This window comes from Montipora foliosa, chromosome 11 (assembly GCF_036669935.1).
Source record: "Montipora foliosa isolate CH-2021 chromosome 11, ASM3666993v2, whole genome shotgun sequence".
In the NCBI taxonomy this organism is placed as follows: Eukaryota; Metazoa; Cnidaria; class Anthozoa; order Scleractinia; family Acroporidae; genus Montipora; species Montipora foliosa.
Genome location: NC_090879.1, coordinates 14,125,876 through 14,142,911, shown reverse-complemented (window position 1 = coordinate 14,142,911; position 17,036 = coordinate 14,125,876). Strand labels below are relative to the sequence as shown.

The 17,036-nt window shown below is 39.1% G+C and overlaps 2 protein-coding genes across 3 annotated transcripts in view; one reads left to right on the top strand and one right to left on the bottom strand.

Moving 5' to 3' along the window:
• Positions 1-17,036, bottom strand: part of LOC137974826 (nuclear pore complex protein Nup153-like) — a 29,781-nt gene that overhangs the window by 5,581 nt on the left and 7,164 nt on the right. The window contains exons 6-17 of one of the 2 annotated variants that reach the window (XM_068821818.1): positions 15,982-16,061; positions 15,726-15,785; positions 15,538-15,600; positions 14,685-14,803; positions 14,144-14,183; positions 13,509-13,658; positions 11,570-11,698; positions 10,986-11,117; positions 4,953-4,987; positions 3,332-3,392; positions 2,172-3,225; positions 509-694 (exon numbers count right to left, since the gene is read on the bottom strand). In XM_068821818.1, coding sequence (XP_068677919.1) covers positions 509-694; positions 2,172-3,225; positions 3,332-3,392; positions 4,953-4,987; positions 10,986-11,117; positions 11,570-11,698; positions 13,509-13,658; positions 14,144-14,183; positions 14,685-14,803; positions 15,538-15,600; positions 15,726-15,785; positions 15,982-16,061 — 2,109 coding nt within the window. The remainder of the gene's footprint in view (positions 1-508; positions 695-2,171; positions 3,226-3,331; positions 3,393-4,952; positions 4,988-10,985; positions 11,118-11,569; positions 11,699-13,508; positions 13,659-14,143; positions 14,184-14,684; positions 14,804-15,537; positions 15,601-15,725; positions 15,786-15,981; positions 16,062-17,036) is intronic. The other variant, XM_068821819.1, reaches the window with a different exon arrangement.
• On the top strand, positions 7,847-9,626 carry LOC137974827 (zinc finger protein 862-like). The gene has a single exon (XM_068821820.1). It carries the CDS (start codon positions 7,973-7,975, stop codon positions 9,485-9,487), a length of 1,515 nt encoding a protein of 504 aa, XP_068677921.1. The 5' UTR covers positions 7,847-7,972; the 3' UTR covers positions 9,488-9,626.

The following is a 17,036-nucleotide window of genomic DNA, read 5'->3' as shown; positions in this document are numbered from 1 at the left end:
AAGGGCAAGATGGAGAAACAGCATGTCCACACAATGTAACAAAGTTGATAGAAAGGAACAAGAGCATGAGATTGTTCTCAGCCATTGTATTTGCACATTCACCAGTGCCTCTTGCTTAGGTTTTGAAGGGCAAATTTGTTGCATCTTAGTGGACCAAGACAAAATCAAAATAAAACCTGTTGAGGTGGAATATCCCAATGGTAGAAGGAAAATCAACTTACTACTTGCAACTTGCACATGAAAAGTGAAAATGTGAGCTGCTACTAAACTACCACCTAAATTCCCAAAATCAGGACCTGCACAATAAGAGGTTGAGCAAATTTTCGTTGAATCCATGAACTGGGTATCCTGCAGCAACTTATGAATCATTTTGACTAAAACCTTGCTCAGAGAAAGGGCCAGTAAGATGCTTTCACAACTCTACCATGCCAATATCCAATTTTAAAGCTTTGCAAGCAACATTATGCAACATAAATTGAAGATCAGACACCACGTTCCCAATTAATACCTTTCTTTTCTCCAGCTGTTGGTACTGCTAGGAAACCAGACTTTGCTGCATCAGCAATAGTCATTCCTGCTCCCATCTGGATAGCTCCCTGTTCAGTTGTGCTGGTTATGGCTGGTTTCTTTATCTCAGGCACCTTGAGAAGTCCACCTGCTGCTGCAGCTACTATTGAATTGGCTTTATCTACAACTAGAAAAAAAAAAAGATAAAAGAACAGTAAAATTGTGGTCCTTGATAAGAGTAGATCCCTCACAGATGAAAACCCCCTCTACAAAGACATCATTCATAAACATAGTAAATGGAAACTTAGTATTTGGGTCACATCCTCACCCCAGTACCAGATAACCACGATCATTTTGCAATTTGGATTATAAAATACATTAACAATTCCTGATGGGAAAACAGAAGAAATGTTTTATTAATCAATATCTGTATTTCTGATACAGCTTTCTGTTCATTTACATAAATGTTTCTTTCAATTTTCACGGTTAAAATGTCTTGAATCACCAAAAATACCTAGTGTACATTAACACTTAAATGCTGACATTTCATAAGCACAATACAATATTCGCGCCCGTATTGTATCGGATATAAAATGTCTCGCCTTTGGCTCGACATTGTATATCCGATACAATACGGTCGCACAATGGTTTTTCTAGCAGTTCTAATAATATCAATAAAAAATAACACTTCATGTTTCAATGCTGCTTTGTGTAACATCATTCTTAGCAGGCAGCAGGGTTGACGCAGTGGTGAGAGCACTTGCCTTCCACCAATGTGGCCCAGGATCGATTCCAGGATTCAACGCCATATGTGGGTTGAGTTTGTTGGTTCGCTACTCTGCTCTGAGAGATTTTTCCCTGGGTACTCCGGTTTTCCCCTCTACTGAAAAACCAACATTTAATTTGATTTGCAGTCTCTCCAATTAGTACAGCACTCATGCTCAGCTAAATAACATTGAAACTTAAATGAAGTGATAATAATAATAATAATAATAATAATAATAATAATAATAATAATAATAATAATATGACGAGAAAAACTAATTTCTTGACAATTCTAATCTTATTCCACTTGGCTAATGATGACATTTTAAGGAAGTATAAAAAGTGTTTTTCATTTACAAATGTGCAGCTGAATTATTTGTAAATTATGTTATTCTTCATTTTTTTCTGTGAGTCGTGCCTATTCGATCTCTGACACAAAATGTTGAAGTGCTATAAATTTAAACAACTCTTAGTATAATAATAATAATAATAATAATAATAATAATAATAATATTATTATTATTATTATTATTATTATTATATTTAAAAATTGATGAGTAAACAGGGGGCATTGCCAGTCTGCAATCTCTGGCACTCGAAAGCTCAGTGTTTTTTAAAACTTTTAACCAGAGAACGTCCTTTTAACTTTTCAATAATATTATAATAATGATAATGATAATAATAACTATTATTATAATAATTATAATAATTATAATAATAATAATAATAATAGTAATAATAATTATTATTATTATCATCATCATCATCATCATTATCATCATAATCTTAAAGGTGAATGCCAGCAGCATAAACACAGAGTTCTAAAAGGAACCAAATAACAGTTTTTTGACAGTTACTGTACATCACCCATTCTTGAAAATAAGTTGGAAATGATATACCTGAAGAGGTAGACGCTTGCAAAGTCCCGAATGTAACTCCAGCTGTGCTAGCTTCATCCTTGCCCCCTGAGCTTTTATCTCCAAAGCTAAATGTGGGTGCTTTTGTGCCATCACCCTTTCCAGTTTTGTTAACAGTGGTTGAATTGCCAAAAGTAAATTGCATAGAAACAATAGGCTTTTCTCCTTCACCCTTGACATCAGTCTGTGTAGCTGCTGCACCAAACATGAAAGAGGCAGGAAGCTTCTTTGAGCTATCTTGGTTGCCATCTAATTTCTTGCTCTGATCTTCAGCATTGGAGCCAAATGTAATAGCCACCTTTTTTGAAATCTCTGTGTTTTGCGACCCTATGTCAAATTTAACTGACGAAGGAGATGCAACATTGGCATCTGATATATTCTTTACTCCAAACGTAAAAGGTGATGAAGAAAGGGACTGTCCACCAGCAAATGAAAACCCTCCAGAGGAAATTGTACCTGCTGGTTTGCTTCCTGATTTTGGTGTTTCACAAGCAGCACAAGTTGACTCCTCTTTTTTGTCACAAGTCCAAGATCCTGATGGTGGTGCAAATTTTGCAGCTACACTATTGTCTCTAAGGCCAAATGTTACTGTGCTGGTTTTTGCAGCATTTTCTGCACCTGGTTTGGGTGACTCACAGGCCACACATGAGCTGTCTGTTGATTTATTTTGAACAAGGCAAGTGTCACAACTCCATTCATCTTTAGATGGAGCAAATTTCTTCTTTAAATTATTGTCAAAATTAACCAAAGGCTTGGATGATTGCATAGGTGGTTTTGAACCAGGTTTAGCAGTTTCACATGCAGTCCATGAATCAGCTGGAGGTGCAAACTTTTGTTTCAAGTCATTGCTTGTGGGATCAAGTCCCTTTGGAGCTGGATTTCCTGTTGAAGGTTTGGAGGCCTGACAAGCTACACACTTTGTGTCAGTAGATTTGTTGGACACCAAGCAAGTATCACAAGTCCAAGCACCAGGTAATGGGGCAAATTTTTTTAGAAGATTGTTGTTGAGTTCCACTTGTTTTTCTGTTTGTTTTATCTGTGGCACAAAGTGGAGAACACAACCACTTGAGCAGAGTTCTTTTTTGAATCAATGTTTGTCAATGAATTTATCAAAAATTGAAATCATGAGCTGTTAAACATACCTCCCCGGCAAAATTATTGCCTTGCTTGTGAACGAAATTTTTACTGTCACTGCTTGCACTGCTGAAATTTATATTTCAAAGAATTTTGTTACCAACAACAACCCCAACAATAATAATTATTAATTCTACAAAAACACTGTAAAATGTCACTGACAAATTAATATATATATATATATATATATACATATATGGGTGCGTAATTTGCACAACCTGCGGTTGGCAATGGCTAGGTAAGGCAGCCAGAAATTGTGGAAAATATTTGGTACTGTTGTACTGTATATGGAATGCAAACACCAAAATGTTGATTTGTTATTACAGCAATTAAAGGGGCTATGTCACATTATTTTAGAGGGTTTCAGGGAAATCTTTAGTCAATCATGAGTTTAGAAGTCAAAAATGGTAACATGGAATTCTTTACTGATAAAATTATCGTTACATCACAAACAAGATATTTTTGAACAAAAACAACCTTTATCGAGCCAATTTGCCATAAACCTCAGCCCGACTCTTAAAGAATAGCGAAATGCAATCCATTTCAATTTTGTCCATTTGTCTCCATCCATGCTTCTCTTTCCTTTTGCTGTATTTCTGTTATGTTGTTTAACAGTTTTAAGTGCTTATTTCAATGTTTCATTCTACTTTTTGGGCATTTTGGGTGTGTCATGAAATTGCATCACTTTACGTGACATAGCCCCTTTAATTTCATATAGAGAGTTTACGCAATGACAACAGCTACTTTAGATGGCATCTTCACCAAACAAGAATACTATTTGGTTAAAAGAGGACTGTACACTGTACATGCAGCATGCATCTTAGTATAATTATTTCCTTGCCGTTGAGTGCAACAACAAATGCCAACATGAAAAAAAAAATTAGCTTTTGAGCATACGACAATAGACCACCCATTTTCTACCTTTAATTTAAAAGTGTTCACAATTCCAGTCAAAGGATTGTCTGCCCGTATTGAATTATGCGAACAAGATGAAAAAACCATGAAAGTATGCTGAAGTCAGCATTGAAAAAAATCATTTTTTCCTTTCATCACCCTGAGTTAACATTTGTCATCTTCATAACAACATTGTAAGAATTCACCATTTGGACAATTTCAGTTGTAGCAGCATGGCAGGACACTGTCAGCCAAACCTAATTTATTAATGTGTGGATTTAGCCAAGCTCAAAAGTGGAGCTCCCATGTTATTCATTCTTACAATAAGTTAACCTGCCTTGAGCCTGTGATTCAATCAAAAACCAGTACTTGATCAGTGGTCAACTTAAAAAAAAAAAAAACAGCTGACCTTGATGTGCTTTAAACTTGAGCCCATGATATGGTCATGTGATATGGTCAGCGGCTATCTTGTTTCGACAGGTGTCAATTAACCATAACATGGATGTCCATTATCAAAGAAGTTCCCCCAAAAAACGCTAGTTGCATTACAGAGTTTCACATTTGACATACATGGTGGGCTGCACGGTCGTACAGTCCCAAAACCAAATTTTCTTGCACAGATGGATCACCATATTTTCTTACCGATGGTGTTCTGCGCACACACTCCACTATAATTCCATTTTATTCCTCTAAAACCTTGAACATTAAAGTACAAAAAACAACATTCCTTCTCACCTTTTGCTAACTGGTTGACTAAATGAAAATGTTATCTGCAAAAAAAAAAAAAATGCAATCTGTATCAAACTTGCAGTGGCAATTTTTGTTTAAGTGATAACAATTCATCACTTATTCAAGCCAAGAAAATGTTCAAACTCCAACTTTTCAATTGACCATTTTTCTCACGGCTGGACTGGATCTAGCATTAAATGGAGGCTAATGTGGGCAAATCTTTTCAAATGCAAATAAATTTGCCTGCATGAGCCTCCATTTCATGCTAGATCAGGGCTCGACATTGCGACCGTATCGGTCGCATTTGCGACTAAGTTTTCTCCCCTTGCGACTAAAACTTCTTCAGCAGTCGCGAATTTGCGACCATTCTCTCACCTAAATTAATAAAGAAATAAAAGTTTTAAAATTTTCTGTCCTACTTTTGTGAAGATTTGAAAAACGTAAAGGCAAAATCCTGCTCAAGCTAATTATGTAATCCAAGGCAAACACAACGGAACACAACGTACAAACGTTTCACGATTCGCTCAACGACGCCATTACAGCGGTTCTGTTATAAAGAGGTAGGTACTTCATGTATTTGGACTGATTTATACAACACAAAAACTGAACCTCATTTCCGGAACTTCCCGGGAATTTGATGGGAAGTTGACGCGAAAATATGCAAAGGGGTTTTATCAGGTAAACATTATAATAATTTTACTGTGCAACAAAATAGCGAGCCGGGAATCTAGATAGATAACAGTATAAAGGGTTTCAGGAAATTTAAGGTGTTCGGCAGTTCAGCGGAAACTGTGCATGCACGCCACGTTTGATCGCTGTGATGATCTATAATGGTTTCCGCTGTTTCGAAATTTCACCCCGTGTGCCTGTATTTCTGTGTTGTCTAGCTTGAGTAGCTGGGTGATTTATTTGGGTAGAGCAGCTGGCGATTTATTTATTTACCTGATTTATTTGGGTAGTGCACACGATCGATGATCTACGTTGTAATCTGCGTTGTCGATTGGGGATGCCCCTTGGGAGATACCGCAAATTTTGATTGACGTTTTGACGTTTCTGAACCGATGGGAATTTCCCTCGTGGCTTTGCTGCTCTTTTTCGCGGCTTACGACGCTTGGTTAATCGATCGTGCTCGCTATTTTTAAAAATTTACTGTGAGCTACGACATTATGTTAGCCAATGCTAAGGAGTTGAGCAGTTTCAAGAACCATCTTTTAAATAATGAAATCGATGAAGCGAATAGTATATTTGCTAGAAAACAAGCAGCATTTTGCGATGCAACCAGAGCTGCGAGAAAAACACTAGAAAACCTTCCTCGTGATGTTCTTGGCACAGCATTGATTCCTACAGATGTCACGGCCAAGCAAGGAGAAAATATTTTCGCCCTCAGAACCACGCCAAATGGAGACTGTCTTTTTAATACTGCATCTGTCGTTCTTTTCGGCCATGAAGACCATACCATCTTGTTGCGCCTTCTGGTGGCCGGAGAATTGTATTTTAACACCAAATTTTACGCTGACCACGAGGTGTTTAGTGAAACTTCAAGATGTAGCCCTGAACTTGCCGAGGATGTTTTGTTCTCAATTGCACTAACACCGAGAGGTGAACAGAGATACACAGCATCACAGAACAAAATGGAAGCTGTCAAAGAAGAGGCTTTTGTCGCTTGTGAAAAGGGAGAGTGGTCTTCCCTCGTGCATTTTATGGGTCTTTCCTCGGTTATGTCAACTCCGATACGCTCTATATATCCCAATGTTGGTTTTCGGTACCGCCCTTTGATGCATCGAGAACTCCAGCCAAGGCGATGCCCATCGGAGATCTCTTTGAAGGTTACGAATGAACCAATAAATATCCTGTGGTCGAGGGATGGGAACTTAGATTCACGACCAGGAGCATGGTACCAGCCTAACCACTTTGTTCCAATAGTCTTTGGGACATCAACTGATGAGAATCTACAAAGCTCTCCTTCCAACGCTGGTGTCACCCAGAACGCAAAGCAGCAGGGGACTCTGTTCTCGTTTCTGAAACCGAAGGCTAGTAGTGCCACTGCTACATCTACCTCAGGAAAGTTTCCTAAACGGACAGCAGCAGCAACTGGTCTTGAAAACACAACAGAGCCTGAGGCTAAAAAGTCAACAAGTTCTTCAAAGCAGAAGATTATATTGAAATGGAAAGATGAGTTCCCCTGGTTGACGATTTCAGACGAGGATGACACATTTCGCTGTGGTGTCTGCTGTAGTGCTCCAGAGGTAGCAGGTAACAATCAATTCATTACCGGATGCAAGTCGACCAAAAAAGAGACTATGCAAAAACATGCCTCAAGTAATGCTCACATGCGCGCCCAAAATGCAGTCCTGGCAAGGCAGAAGCCAGTTCGAGAAAGTGTCCTTGCTCAAAGTTTCTCGAAAGGAAAGAAAGATTTGGAAGAACGGGAGCGCAAGGAAGTTGCCGTGAAAATGACGACCGCATACTTCATTGCCAAGGAGGAACTGCCGTTTAGCAAGTTTCACGGGCTTATTGATCTGCAGAAGAAAAATGGCATACAGTTAACATCCACCTACGCAAACGATAGGGCTTGTGCTCAAATGATTACTGTCATCGGTAAACTTGCTAAAGAAGATCTTGCTGCTGAAATTGCCAAAAACAACTACATAAGTGTGATGGCAGATGGTGCAACAGATGCTGGAGGGATTGAGAACGAAACTGTGTTCTGCCGATTTGTTCAAGATGGTCGCCCCACTAATAGATTGATTGGTCATAAAGCTGTGGAGCATGCGCACGCAGAAGGTAAGCAAAAATATCACAACCTTCCATTAAATCACTGCAGCATCCGATATATTTTGTTCAAACAAAATCATGCGAGGTTCGTACAGAAAAAAAGGGGGGAGGGGAATCCCCGTTAATTTATGCTATGACTGACCATGACTTTGTTAGGATTACTTACAGTATTTAACAGTAAGACTTAGAGATTCTAAAACAAAGTAGCTTCTTGTCATAAGTACGAACCTTTTGAAATTTTTATACTTGATATGTTTTTTTCTATAATTAGAAGCACAGAGTGGGGTTTAAACTGTTTTCAAAAATTTGTTTTAGGACTCAAGAAGACCGTTAGCGCTACATTTGAAGAGGCAGGGGTGGAGAACTGGAGTAAAAAAATACTGGCTTTTGGTGCCGATGGTGCTTCTGTGAACCTGGGCAAGAAGAGCGGGCTTGCAGCACTGTTAAGAAAAGAAGTTCCCTACCTCGTGGATTTCCACTGCCTTCCTCACCGACTAGAACTAGCCCTGATCGAGCTGCAGAAAAGCTGCAAGTCTGTAGACACTGTCTACAATATCCTTCACCTGATTTGGAAGACCTACCATTACAGTCCGAAGAGTGTAAGAGAATTGAAGTCCATCGCTGAAGAATTGGAAACGAACATCCTCAAACCCACACAAGTGAAAGGCACTCGTTGGCTTCCTCACGTCAGCCGTGCCCTTAAAGTGTTTGTTGGCCGCACCTCTGCTTCTGCTACTGGTCAGTATGCCGCCGTGTTAATGCATATGGAAGACTTAAGTGTCAACTCAAAAAATGCTGACATCAAGGGACGAGCGCAACACGTCTCTGTAGAGATGAAAAACATCCATTTTGTTGCATTCTGTCATTTCTTAGCAGATCTATTTTCCATTCTAAGTCGTTTAAGTCTTCAAATGCAGCGAAACGACATCATCCTCCCAACAGCAGTGTCGCATCTTAAGGAAACAATGACACGCGTGGAGTGCCTCAAAAATCGTCCTGAGCCAGATGGTTACCTTACCAAGTTCAAGAAGATGATCGAAAGCACTCAAACATTCCAAGGGATTGCTCTAAGTGGTTCTCTTCAAGGACAAACCAAGCGTGGAAGAAGTACATCAGAAAGTTTCCAGTCTGAGATGGAAACGGCCGTGAATCTCACAACGCAAGGTCTTCGCGAGAGATTTGACATCTTGCTCAGTGCCGGGAACCAAGCAAGCGATGCTCCTTATTATGGTCCTAAAGAAGTAGTCAGCGACATGCTTGTTTTTAATGTTGACGGCTGGCCAGTACGTCCTAGCGACCTAATAGATTATGGAAGAGAAGAGATTGGGCGTTTGATGAAGTGGTTTTGGCCGATTTTAGAGAGAGCAGGTTGTGACATCACCGCTATTCAAGATGAATGGGTCTCTATGAAGATTCAAATCAATGGCCAGTTTCGCAAGATGGATTACGGCAGCCTATGGGAGACATTCCTTACTAAGCAGCCTTACAAAACTGACTACAAAGATGTCTTACACCTGGTGGAAATGGTTCTTGTGCTTCCAATATCTGCCGCACAGTGTGAGCGAGCTGTGTCGGCACAGAACCGAATCAAGGGCAGCACTAGGGCAACTCTCAGCGTATCAGTATTGGAGGACCTGATTCGCCTGTCTTCTGAGGGCCCTCCTGTTTCTGAGTTCGAGCCAACCCCTGCAGTCAACCGGTGGTTTTCAAGGGAAAAGTCCAAAGGAGAACGACCAAGAAGGGCTCATTTCTTAAACGATGATTGACTAACTACTCGTCACTACTTGTCTTTCAAAGTAGAATCCCAGCTGAAATTATAATTACCTTAAGAACCATTTGTACAAGGAACATTATTAATAAGTAGAATACTGAACTTTAATTTTTTCAAGTTACTGATTGTGGGAGCTCCTGAGTCCTCTGTTTTTGGAGCATACAATTTATAGTGGTTGGATTAAAAAGGTTGTTGCAGAATCTTTATGATCAGGAGCCTTTTCACCAATCTCGGTTTTTCTAGAACTGCTGCTGAACTTGATATCTCCATCTCATACCTTTCTATATGCTAGAAAATCACTGCGGTTGCATATCAAAAATTGCGTGCCATACTTGACCCAAGCCTCCAGCGGTCAGCCTGAAAACGAACATGGCGACTTTTCAGTGGCACGAGTGTTCGTGCCTAAGACTTCAACAGGATTCCGATATCCTACTGTTTTGTCTTTATTAAGACTTCTTTAAAGTTATAACTCACGATCAAACATAGACTTCGCCGTTTTAAGTACAACTGGAACTGAAAGGTAAATGTATTGAAAATGTTAATGTATACACATCCAATTCTCGAAGCTTCACGCTTTTTCTGTGAGCAGAGCATGTTTATAATTAAGTCCTTGGTGCATTTGGCGAGGGGAAACATTACAGGGAATTCACATCAGTCATATATAGACGATTAACGATTGTTTCGTTTACTGATTGAATTTTATCTTAAGTACAAAATAGCGTTTAATGGGATTATTTGACGACTGTACGTTTATGAAATCGATCGAACGTTGTAATTTACGATCTTGATTGTGCCATCAAAGTATTTCAGAACTTTTTTCAGACATCATAAGAAATGAATAAAAGCTGCTGAAAGATAATAAGATCAAAAAGTTATTAATTTATTAGTCAAAGTACTTATTAATAATTAACCTATTTTTTGCGACTGAACTTTGAGAATTTGCGAATAATTTTTCTTAACTGGTCGCAAAAATGCGACTTTACTTTTTTTTTAATCTCGAGCCCTGTAGATCCAGTCCAGCTGCGAGAATACGAAACTGGTCTATTAGGCAAGCAAGCTTCAACAGCCTTGCTCAAGGGGCTAAAAGCAGGAAAATACTGTAAACTTTTTGTCACAACACATCTTTTGAATTCTCTCATGGTCTGAGTGGGTGCTCCCCCTATGAAATCTACTTGTCTCAGACAGCCAGACGGTTCTTTTTAAAGCTCTGCTTATGCCCATGATTGCAAGAAATAAGCTACATGCTACACTTTCATAAAATTTATGTCATCAAGTACATGTCTGGAACTAGCTTCTACTGTACGGTATCCAACTACACTTGTTCCTTCAGACAGTAGACACAAGTCTTATCGTGACTCCATGCAACACAGGGTATGAGAACTTGAGAATGCTGTACAGCAAATTTTAAGGTGAGATACCCTACTTTGGTCTTCACTGAAGGAAAGAGTTGACAAGGAAAGGGTTGACTTCATTCTTTATTAAATATTCCATACCTTGTTTGAGCCAAGCTGATTTATTCCACTACTTGATTCTTGTGAGCATACATTCACTTTTTCTGCAGGCTTTGAAAATTTAAAATTATTTTTTGTCAAGTCCACCTTTGCTGTAGAGGTGACCATTGGGGACTACAAAGAAAGGAAAAAGAATATTGTTAATAGGATTTTGTGATTCAGCGTTCTTTTCATTTGTTCCAAAACTTAGCAATTCCCCATTTAATTTGTGGCTGCAACATCTTTTCCCTGGAAGAAGAGGCCAGCCTATGACTCATGAACTTGCAAACAATGCATAGCTCACTTTGTAAAGATCGCACAAAGCTCATAAACAAGTGAGAGTGAAAAGGGTAAAGGGTTCAACGTCCTTTGGCGAATGACAGCCAGCCATGTCTTTTTAAGTATTTCAACTGCCACAAAGAACTAGTCTTGTCACTCTTTGATTCCTTTGATCTTTCACAAAATCAAGAGTGGTTTGGATCTAGCAAAACAACAAAGGATACAAACACAAAAATGCAACCATGGAAAATTGTTTGTAGCCAACATAATTAAGATTAATTCTTATGCATGCTGCAAGAACACCTTACCATTTCATTTGAGGGTGAATTTGTCATTGTGGATTCAGAAGGAGATGCAAATGAAAATGATGGTAGTGACTTTCCATTTGGTAAAGGTAGCGGGACAGCAGCTTTTACCTCAGGTATTGGATTGACAACCTACAAGATAAGCAAAATTTCCTAGTTTAAGAAGTCATGTGTATCACAATGCCACGGTGGCAAGAGTCCATCCTGGTGCTGGCTGGTCGCAGTGAAGCCTTGTGATACCCTACGGAACTACCTTGCATGTAAGCAAAGCAGTTAATTAACCCATTGGCATCCAAACCGGCCGTGCGCAACGACCCCTGAATTACCCAAAACTGGTCATAACCCGCCGTAAACATGGCGGCTTGATCTAAGGCCTCTAACCACTCCCCCTTAGAAAATCTATACGTTTTGTTGTTATGGAGATTTAGTAGGATAATTGACCGATCCTTTGTCATCTTGTGAGAAGATTTTGACAGCTGATAAGAGACTCAACGAGGTTTGGCTTTTTGTCCTTTCGATCGCGCGTTCAGATTATGCGAAAACAACGGCTGATGCGTGAGGTAACGCATCAAATGATGGAGATATCGCTACTCTTTTTAAGGATCCGGAGGATAAAGGGAGCTTTTATGGTTTTCCTGTAAGAAGAGGGGATACTAGTGATAGCAATTTTGATTCAGATGACTTTAAAAGTGGTGAAGAAGACAATGGCAACCAAGGCGCAAATGATGACACCAATGTGAAGAAGCTCCCTGGAAAAGACCAGCTCGATAATATTCAAGTTCCAGATTTCATGGCAGCCACCAGCATTTATTTTGTTTTAGATAATCGTAACAAATTAGATATTTCTTAGTTTTCATAGGAGATGATCTATGGGAATTGATGCCAAACGAAATGTCGGTATGCCCATCTAAAGCTCTTGAATACCCCTGAGCGTCTTGCCTGTTTTCATGAAGTAAGCCGCACTGAATTAAAGCCCTTCAAAGGTATTAACATAATTACGGGCATTGATAAGCTCCAGAATTAAGCTTTATATTGGTCAACCGATGAATTTTTTTACTGTGAATAACAACTTTCTTTTTTGGCCTAATTTAATTTGAAGCAATTTTTGCCTTCGACATACCTTGGAAGATCAGTATCTTCAACAAATTATGTCAAATGAATAGTGCGTTAATATTCTGCAAATGTGTGAATACCTCCAGCGATCTTCTCTGTTGTTTTTCTTGTGATGTCGTAAGTTATCATCAGTGAGAGTCTTCGAAGTGCTTAGAGCACTTTTCTAAACAATTTGACTTTGTTTGTTCTCTCATGAAACAAGGTAGTTATCAATTAACTTAATTACTTTTGCGGTTTTGTGTATTGCGAAAGGTAGAAAACTCGTAGTGAAATTCTGTTTCAGCAGCGGCGTTTGGTGTATAATTTTTGCACTTATACCTGCAAGAAAGCAAGGCGATTGGCATAAACTGAAAACAATTTTTATCCATTGAGTGATTGGACTCAACTGTAAACTGCACAAGGCATATTTTGAGTTGTAATATATACTATTTTTTTCAAGCGCTTTCTTAGTTAATGATAAACAACTTTCTTGACAGCTTAACACGCGCTGCTTCGAAAAGTCTACGTATACATTTTCAGTTGATCCTCAGGACACGTTTTTCAACTACTTTTTGGAACTATTTTTGCATCATGTGGAAGTTCACTGTCTCTTCTTCCGCTGAACTTAATTCTAAAACTCAATCTCTTATGTACGTTTACTGCGCATATGTTTTATTTTTAGTGCTCATGTATCACTGTAATTAACATACGTCACGCCAGATAAATCAATACCCGTCACACGTGGCAACCCCAAATGTCAATGGGTTAACTAACCATGGCTCAAGAATCTGTAAGTTAAAAGGAAAGAGGACAACTATAACTTTCAACGGATACAATTTGTCAAACGTACCTCATTTTCCCCACCATCCTCAGACCTTTCTCTTTGAGAATAATGAGCTCTGTTCCTGGCACTTTTCACTTTTCCTCCAACCTTAATATCAGAGGATGATGGTGACAGAGAAATTGGCAAAGGGGTTGGGGTAAAGGATGATAGTAAGGGCTGAAAGGAAAACCAAGGAAACAAATAGTTAAATAAAGTCACACACAAAGCAACCAAATGCACAACAACACAAAATGCCTGCTGCGCGATGTTCTTTCTTAACATATCCAAACACACTTTTACTATCTTGATAATACTGTTTTAACATTTCAGTTAATAATACATGTGGAATGAAGGGTCAGGTAAGGGACAACTGACAGAACAGGTTACCAACACTGCCCCCGCTAAAATAAATTGAATTATTGATATGCAAGTTATGAGCTATGCTGTCAGTCATTGTTTGACTCTGTAGCTGAGGAGGGTTGTGGGTTCGAATCCCATCTGGGGCTTGGATTTTCTCAAGTTCCCAGTGGGTTCCAACAACATTAATTTTAATTTCATCTTGCCAGGTTTAAAAACCACCTCACTCCAGGGTAGTCTTGTTAATCAGATTATTTTACCTTTATCAATGCAGCACAAATAACAGCTCATTAGCAATATGGTACCTTTGAATAAGTTGGGACGGTTGTCGTAGCTGTAGAAAATCTAGGAAAAGGAAAAAGAGACCCAAGGTTTTTCAGAAATTATTTTTCTCAAGCTCAGAACACTATAACTAGACAACACTTGGCCACCCCCAGCATTGTAAATATCGCTTTGCACAATACTGTATGACAGCCATCATTTAAAACACTGAGACATTTTATTGGAGGGTGGGTGCTGTAAAGATAGCAAGAGAGGAGGTAGCACTCTCCTCAGCAACAAGGTCACCATTGCAACCAAGCCACAGTCCACCTCCAAACATCACTGAGAAAAACCAATCAGTGGAATGTATACGAAATTTTAAAGGGAGGGAAGGGAAAAAAGCAAGCAAGCGAAAAAGCAAATTGAGCCAAAAGCACACGGCAATGCCCCAGCAAAACTCCCTGAAGTCCCACCAACATCTCAGGCAAAACCACCGCACCGGTTGGTTTTAACTTTGCCCAAATTATATTTAGCCCCATAAAAGATTAATTTGGTGGATTACACTGAGCTGATAATTAAACTCACATTGAACTTGATGACATGGCAGCTGTCTCTGGGGAAGAAGTGTCTTTTGGCTTTAATCGAGAGATAGAGGCTTGTTGAGGCGCAGAAAGGTCTTGCACTGGAGGACCAGGAAATCGAGCCTACAAAGAGACGAGCGTATTTGAAATAAAAGAGAAAGACAATTCTGGGGGTCAATCAACCAAGGTAGCATACTCAACTGAATCGAACACTAATATTGCCACCAGGGATGTGTGACAAAGGTAGATTTCTTTTACACAAAGAAACAGTTCAGTAAGGTTTACTTGGAAGTAATTGTGTTTGAATTTCTTTGCCAGTGCACTAGATCGGCTCTGTTTTCTCTTTAACATTCTGGGTAGGTAATTATTCTACATGTACCAATGTCTTAGTGTCACATTTACAGATGCTGTGATCCCCTACTCTCTTCAAACATTCCAGTTTTGCAGGTGCAAACATGGATGTACCATCCAGCTATTTCTTCCCTGCTAGCAGAGGTCTCCTTTCTTTTGTGTTCGCTGGGCTGACAAGTACGGGAAACTTACTGTGTCGAGCATGCGCGGCCGCTAGTTAGCAACCAAATCCTCACCTGATGCTTCATTTTGTGCAGGCTCACTTAAGGACCTTGCAGCACTTGGTCTGTACTGCCATGACCCAAGTATGGCCCTCACACTCCGTTAGTAGGAGGTAAATCTTTTTTGCAATGATAATTATTTATAAGCAGTACAGTGTAATCATAACTTCTGAGAATTTATCTTAGCAATGAAAAAATGCATTTGATCATTTTCATGAACTCTGCACATGTATAAATTTTTTAATCATTAATTAAAGTCCAGTTAAAGAAAAATTGATTTGTCACCTTTAAGGTACGCGGAGTGCCTACAGCTCGTGATGGAACAGGAGGGCGTTTCCGTTGAGCAGGCTACATAAGGGAAAAGGTATAATTAGAGTCTAATGATATAATAAAAAAACGATTTAAAGCCACAAAAAACAAAACAACAGACTTCAACAAACCAATGCCTGCATCATCCTCATTATTAAACTTACAGAGAACGATAAAGGAGAAGCTGATGGCGAAATGGGTGGTGTGGGGATTTTCCTTGCATCCTGTACGAATAAACAACCGAAAATTTGTCTGGTTTAATAGCTGGCTTTCACATGACACCTTAATTTACCATGAAAACATCACAATGTCATCCTCAGCCTCAAGTTTACTTTTAGATGATCAAAATTGCAAACTTTTTAGAACTCAAGCTTCCTTAGTTCATCAAAAAAAGATTTACCAACAGAATGCAGCACTTACAATCAAAGGTGAAGACATGTTTTCTAATGCTTCAAGTATTCTCTTGGCTGTCTGGCTGGTTACACCACCACTTCCAGCACCTGCATTTAACATACCAGTAATTGAAAAAAATTGGATTGAAACAATACTTTTTTGCAGTGGAAACACAAGAAAGTCAAGCATTCCCGACAAGTTAAAAGACAAGGTTCCTGGCCAGGATTATAATAAGTCAGCTTCTTCCAAGAAATCAAAATGTTTATTGGGTTATCATTTGTCGCCAAGAACCGGCTATTTGAACTGGATACTGCAACGAGTCAGACTTATTGCGACTGCCGACTGAACACTATAACCATAATTACAAAACAGCCAGCCACTTTTCACTTGTGATTGCACCAGACTTACTTCACGAACATGAAGTAAGCTCTATATAATTATATATACTACAACTTTTTTCATCACTTTTATTTAAAATCAAAAGAAAACCGAAGAAACTGTACAAGGTGATGTTCAAGTTGTCTTCATGCTAGATTGCTCACATCTCAGGAACTATTTATGGACCACTGACAGAATCAAATGTGCCAAATTTGTAGTGCCTAACTTAGTAAAAGGAAATATTCGAGTATTTGAGGGGTTCCTTACATTTTGAGGTCTTTATGAGACCAGAAAGATCCATATTGATCACTCAATGGAAGTCCGCCATTTTGGCTGTACCACAGCAGGCTTGGGTAAGGCTTGGGTGCTAAGCGTGACATCATTACGCACAGTCTTGCTTGAATGCAAGAAACTTGAAAATGGTTCAGTGCATTATTGTGGGCTATTCTAATAGAACTCTTAGACACCAAAAGAGTTAAGTTTTCATTGTTTCCCTGTTAAAGTGAAGTCCTTCTTAAAGAATGGATCATCCAAGGAAAAACTTGCCAAATATCCAGCACTGTCACATCTGTTTGGATCATTTCAAACCCTCCTGTTTTGAAGGTGTCTTGGCCACAGCGGTCGATGCGACAGTTGCATGTAATTGACTGTAATTGACTCCATCAATTCCATCCATACCCAGTGAGTAAGCTATATTGTTTTCT

Bases quoted from the DNA above. Each gene is read 5' to 3' on its own strand.
- LOC137974827 (XM_068821820.1), top strand. From the start codon at position 7,973: ATGTTTTTTTCTATAATTAGAAGCACAGAGTGGGGTTTAAACTGTTTT.